General features: G+C 63.0%; 1 protein-coding gene across 1 annotated transcript in view; it reads right to left on the bottom strand.

The window, feature by feature from the left end:
- The window catches only part of FARSA (phenylalanyl-tRNA synthetase subunit alpha), a gene marked incomplete in the record, with an annotated part of 8,661 nt that overhangs the window by 2,068 nt on the left and 195 nt on the right, over positions 1 to 6,398 (bottom strand). Inside the window, 9 exon segments of the mRNA XM_034793006.1 lie at positions 445 to 613; positions 796 to 895; positions 1,483 to 1,567; positions 1,947 to 2,062; positions 2,625 to 2,753; positions 3,900 to 3,992; positions 4,654 to 4,772; positions 5,128 to 5,226; positions 5,587 to 5,724. Of these exon segments, the coding sequence (XP_034648897.1) occupies positions 445 to 613; positions 796 to 895; positions 1,483 to 1,567; positions 1,947 to 2,062; positions 2,625 to 2,753; positions 3,900 to 3,992; positions 4,654 to 4,772; positions 5,128 to 5,226; positions 5,587 to 5,724 (1,048 nt within the window).

The raw sequence follows: 6,398 nt of genomic DNA on the forward strand, positions 1-6,398 counted from the left end.
GCCTTGCTGGACCCCCCGCAGCCACCCCACAGCCTCGCTGGACCCCCTCCTCCCTGCACCCCACACCCCACAGCCTCGCCGGGCCCCCTCCTCCCTGCACCCCACGGCCTCGCTGGGCCCTCCATCCTGCACCCACCCCACAGCCTGCCGGGGCCTTCATCCTGCACCCACCCCCTAGTCTGCCAGACCCCATGTCCCCTACTGCATCCCCACCCTGCCTGGCCCCCTGCCAGGACCCTCCTCTGGTGCCTACTGGTGGCAGCCGCTCAGCCCTGGATTGGGCTTTGCCCAGGGCGTTCACTGGCAGCTGGTACCGCTGAGTGCCCCCCAAACGCCAGCACCAGCCCCCCTACCAGGGACCCCCATGCTGCCAGCTCCACAGGGAGGCCGGCTTTCCCACCTGTCCGCACATGGAGCTCTGCCCCCCCGGCAACGGGCACGTACCCAGTTTGGTGAAGAACTCCCTCAGGGTGCCCATGAGGTCCCCCAGCGTCAGGCCGTAGTCGGCCACCACCCCCTCGATCTGGTGGAACTCGGCCAGGTGGGTGGCGTCCAGCGTCTCGTTCCGGAAGACCCGGTCAATGGAGAAATACTTGGCGGGGGTGAACTTCTCCTGGGGGGGTGGGGAGGGAGAGCAGGAAAGAGAGGTGTCAGTCAGCCCCAGCCCATCCCCTGCCCACTACGGCACGGGATCCCAGCCCCCGGCCCCCTGAGCCCCAGTCACTGGGGGCAGCAGGGGATTGACCCGGCACAGCATGGGCACAGTGGGGGAGGGGGAGCCGTGGCACCTCCCACCTGCTGGGCCAGCCGGTAGAGCATGCGGGCGCTGACGGCCGTGGTGTGCGTCCGCAGAATGTTCTTCCGCGCCTCCTCCAGCTTCCAGTCGTATTTGTACCTGGGGGGGACGAGACCGGGACACGCTGGGCGTGGGCAGGGAGAGCTCCCATGGCACCAGGCTGCGGGGGGCAAATCGCTGGGGGAAGGGGAGGGCAGAACACCCCCCCCCCTCCGCTCTACAGTCCCCCAATGCAGGCGAGCTCCCAGCTGAGTTTGTGCATCCAGGCGCCAAAGGGCTAAGCAGCAATGCGGGAGGGGAGCTGCCCCAGACCACAGGAGCAACCTAGAGTGGAGAGGCCCCGAATCCCATTCCCTGCCCCTCCAGCCAGGCAGCCCCCCCCAGCCTGGGCTGGTCAGAGCCAGTGTCCCCTAGAGAAGAAAGGCCTCATGTCCCCATCCCCGCCACTCTGAGCCAGCCAGTCCCCCCACCCCGGGGGCTGGTTCGGAGCCAGGGCCTCTAGAAGGGAAAGGCCCCGTGCCCCCATTCCCCACCCCCCTGAGCCAGCCAGTCCCTGCAGCCCTGGGGCCAGATCACAGCTAGCGCCCCCACGTGGGAAAGGCCCTGTGTCCCATTTCCCACCCCCACCCCGAGATTAGCCTGTTCCTCTGGGCTCCAAGCCCAGCCGGCCAGCGGGGGACGCTCACCCCTGGGAGCCGTAGCCTCCTTGCGAGTGGATCTTCTTCACTCTCTTCAGATAGTCCATGGGGAAGTCCGTGGCTTCGGCGGGATCTGGGGGAATCCAGGAGGTGCAAAGGGGGCTGAGCCACCAGGGAACTGGGGATGCTAGAGGGTCTGGGAGGGGGCCCAAGGGGCAGCAGAGGTGGCAAGTGGGGCTAATGTGGGTGAAAGATGCTGAACCCCCCCCCCCATTTGGGTGAGCGCCCGGCCACTCACTGCACCCCAGCCCGGGGGGGCGGGGTTGGGACTCCGTGCACTCCCCACAGCACCTCTGCCAGTGCCACTGAGATGAGGAGCCCTGGCCAGGCAGGGACTGGTGGAGACCCTGCAAGCTCGCACAGGAGCCGTTCCCCCACCCTGGGGCGCAGGCGGTGCCCCCTAGAGGGCGGCGGATAGGCCGGCCGGCAGCAGGGGCTGGCGGCTGACTGACCCTGCAGGAAGAAGGTGTCGTGCTGGTCGCGGGCCGGGTGCTGCTGCGGCTGGAAGAGGGCGTCGAAGTTCCAGAAGGAGCTCTCGATGAAGTTATTGGTGGGCATTTCTGTGAAGCTGAGCGAGACACGGGACCAGTGAGCACCCCCCGCTCGAGCACGCAGGGCAGTCCTGGTACTGTGTGGGCACTGCCCCCCACATGGGCAGGGGCACAAGGCCTCTGGATGGTGAGAGGAGACGTCACAAGAGGAGCCCAGAGCAGCTTCCACACGCACCCACCCCCTGGGGGACGGCACCGGGCAGCCCCACTGGGCACAGAGAAGGGACTGACTTGCCCAAAGCTACCCAGGAAAGGAACAGCTGAGCCAGGACTCCTAACTCCCTGCCCCCCCCCGCTCTAACCCCTACACCCCCTCCCCTCCCTGAGCCATGGAGAGAACCCAGGAGTCCTGGCTCGCAACACTGGAGATCATGCTGAAGGGAACAGTCCCGGGCTGGACTGATTGGCACCTCTGTCTCCCTGCCCCTCCCAAAGAAGAGGGCTGGCAGCAACTGTGCAGACCCTGGCTGGTACCACCACTGCAGGACATGCTCTGCATTCTGCACCACTGCCCCCCCAGGCAGATGCCCCATGCCAACCGCCAGGGTAGGGACTGAAAGGGCACACGCGGCTACTCACCCCATCTCGAGGAAGATCTGTCTGAACTGGGTGCGGACCTTGAGCAGCGGGTGGAGGTGCCCGCTCTCGGGCATGATCCCCAGCGCCTCGAAGTTGTACGCCTTGAACTTCAGGTCACGCCATGAGCCGCTGTGGACGAAGGGTGGGGAAAGGTCACAGGGGGCGAGCCCTGGGGAACTGACTGAGCGAGTAACAGGCCTTGTACAGCACCTTCCACCCAACTATAGTCCATGGTGCCACTGAAATGCAGCCACCTCTGGGGTGGAGGGCAGCAGCCAGCCAGCACATAACAGTGGGGACAAGAGGACCCAGGCCACAGCCAACGTCCATGCAGGGTGGGCAAGGCTTGTCTGAAAGCCCACATGGGCTTTGTACATCTACCAGTGACGGGAGGGGGGGGCCAGGGGATTTGAACCGGGTGTCATCAGTTTCACACTCCCACCCCCGCCATGACCAGTCAGCAAGCACAGAGCAACTCCACCTGCTTCCTGAGCCAGGAGCCCCCACCTCCACCCCCCTCACCAAGTGGGGAAATGAGCTCTGCCTGAGGCACTGCGAAAATGCTCACACATTCTGTACCCCCCCACACCCCATGGCCGCCTAGCCATCGGGACCCCCGCCCCATGGGCCCTGCAGTACTGGCACTCCAAGCTGCTCAGCATCCCCTCACCTCCACGCTCCCCGCCCGCCCAGGAGCGACCCTAGTGTCTAGACACTGGGGAAGGGCGAAGGCTGTCAGGAAGTCGAGAGATTTTAGTTCAAAAGTTGTGGTCGTGGCTTGTTAACGTTGCAGTCTTGGTGAGGTCGGTTCCATCAACCCCATGTTCCACCCCCCATACAAAACCATACAAAAGTGGGGTTTTTTTGAGTGGCGTTGTGACCCCACACGCCAAGACAAAACGCCACTTACATCTGGCCCGAAGGGGAGGCTGGGCCAAACCTGGGTACGTGGATTTGTGACCTGCCACGCAGGGCCACAGCCACCACTAAAATGTGCGGCAGCCATAACCCCCCCCACAGTTCCTGCAACTGTATCGCAGCTCCCCATGTTCTTACAGCCTCGTTCATGGCCTTTTAAACAGCGTGCGAGCCCAATTGGGGCGCCCCCGTCTGCCATCACAGAAGCCACAGAGCCCTGCGAGGGCCGGCCCTGGCCGTTTGCAGAGAGATTCCAAAGAGCTACGTTTACGTGTGCACTGCGGCAGCTCCCCCACGTGCCCAGCGCAGCGCGGAGAGCAAGGCCGCAGGCTCGGACGGAGGCAGCGTGCGCCTCACCTGGCGAGCATCTCCGGAGTGAGGTCCGTCTCCTGCTTGGTGACCGTGGTGCTGAAGGCGCTGCCTTTCCGGATCCAGTAGGTCTTGACGATCCTGTACCCAAGAAGGGAAGCGGAGAGGTGACCCCCGCGGGAAGCCTAGCACCGAAGATCATCGCTTGGTACTGGGAGAAGAGCCCAGCAGAGCCAGGCAGCCCATTTGCCTAACGAACCACATGGGGCCCTTGGGACTTCTACTGGCCGCCCAGCTCCTCTAGACGACAAATCCCAGCGTGGCCCATTCTGTCTTCGCTGGGCGCTGTGTCCGAGCGGGCTGCACCCACGCCGGCTGCTACAATCCACGAGCCAGGCCACAGCCGGGCCTCGGCAGGACTGGATGTCCCGGCTGGGGGCCCAGCAGTCAGGCTGGCAAAGGCAAGGGGCTGGCTAAGCAGCACCGCCTGGGGGGAGTGGGGGGCTGTCAGACACGGCAAACTTCCCCACCACTGCAGGAGAGACCAGAAGCAGGGGCCTGGAGAGTGACTGGATTAGGGACGCTGCCCAGATGCAGTGGGAAACAGACCCACCAGCTGCTGCCCTCTAGTGGGGAGAGGGGAATGTGCACCCCACAGGGACAATCAGACCCATGCCTACTCCCTGAGCACAGGGGAGCCCCAGCACCCCACATTACTGCTGGGGAGAATCCTCGACTCCCGACCGTGCTGCAGCAGCAGAGGGATCCAAGCCAGGGGAGGGGATGGGGGGGCTCAGCTCACACTTCCATCAGGAGTTTCCGCTTCTTCAGTTCGTTCCTGTCTTTCTCCTCCAGACTCTCAGCCTCTCCCTGCTGCACCAGCTGCAGCTTCTCCCGCACCGAGTCCCGCACGCTCTCCACCTGGGGGACAGGAGGGCAGCAGTGAGCACCCCCCAGAGGCGCGCAGCTGGGTGTGAGAGCAATCCCCCATCCCCAGCAGGGCAAGGGAAGCAGCCTCCACAGGTGCCCAAGGCAGCCTGGCCCAGCGGAAGCCAGTGACTTAGTCGGCTCGAGCTGTGACAGCACCGTGCCGTTCCTAATGGCAGAGGGTGGAAGAACCTTGTACGTTTCTGTAGTGCCTTTCAGCCCAGGGGTCCAACTGCCCAGCCTGCGAGAGCTAAAGGGTCTCTGCTCGGCCCAAGAGGGGAGATTCAAAGGGGGATTCGGGGCCCAGGTAGGCCTGGCTTGGAAATCTCCCTTCTGACGAAACACTCACAGCCCGGAAGATGCGTGGGCCCCCGTCCGCGTTCTTGTCCAGCCGCAACCACTTGTTGGACATGGCCTTGCTGAACCCCACTTTCCCACTCGGCAGTTTCTGCAATGAGACACAAGGGAGATTTCAGATCCAGGCGGAGCAGAAGAGAAACACCCCCAGAGAAAGGGGGGACAAGCAGGAATTCTGCCCCCCATCCCAGGGCTCAGAGCTGCTTACAGGCACTTGGTCAAACATCACAACCACCCTCATGGGGAAGGCCAGTGTCATCCCAATTTTATAATGAGACCCAGGCTTCCCAGCCCCCACCCGCTCCAGTCACTAGCCCCACTCCCCTCCCAGAGCCAGGAAGAGAACCCAGGAGTCCTGACTCCCAGGCTGCAGAACGTAGAAGAACAGCGAAGTTCTGGCAGAAGATGACACTGAAGACGTGAGGCATGAGGGATGGGAAGTCAGCCTCACCATCAGCTCGCTCTGGGGCAGCCCTTCGGCAGGGATGCTGTCAAAGACACGCGCCTCGTGGCTTCCCTCCTGGACGATTTCCTTCCCCTCGGGTGTCAGCTCCCAGCGTTTAGAGGATCGCTGCTCAGCCTCGATGACCTGAGGGGAGCACACAGGGGAGCTGTGAAGTACGGGGTCCGTCACCCTGGATCAGAGCCAAGGCCCATTTAAGCCCAGTATCCTGTCTCTGACAGTGCTCAGTACCAAGGGCTTCAGAGGAAGTCATGAGAGCCACACAGCAGGCAGGGAGGGGTAATTTGCCCCCATGAAGGTCTCCTCCTGTTCCCTCCTAGACTGGGCAGCATGAGGTGTTTTTATCCCTTCTGGGATTCTTATTTTAGCATCAGCAATCGCCCTTCAGTATATTTCTGCTATTCCGCTTTGAATCTTGCTGAGCTCTTTGCCAAAGCAACATCCAGCAGCAGGGAGTTCCACAGGTTATGTATTTATCAAGTGAAAAGTCTGCTGCCACCAGACATCGTTGAGACCAACAGAGCAAGATTAAGTGGAAGAAGCTGCTGTCCTGAAGGCCACCTCGACGTGGCCCTCCCCTCCCCCCTGCTCCCCCTTGCCCTGCCCACCTGTCCGCCTCTAGCTCAGCATTGGCCTGCTAAACCCAGGGCTGCGAGTTCAATCCTTGAGGGGGCCACTTAGGGACCTTGGGCAAAAATCAGTACTTGGTCCTGCTAGTGAAGGCAGGGGGCTGGACTCGATGACCTTTCAGAGTCCCTTCCAGTTCTAGGAGATGGGTATATCTGCCCCCTGGGAACCCC

Source organism: Trachemys scripta, chromosome 16 (genome assembly GCF_013100865.1).
Source record: "Trachemys scripta elegans isolate TJP31775 chromosome 16, CAS_Tse_1.0, whole genome shotgun sequence".
NCBI lineage: Eukaryota > Metazoa > Chordata > Testudines > Emydidae > Trachemys > Trachemys scripta.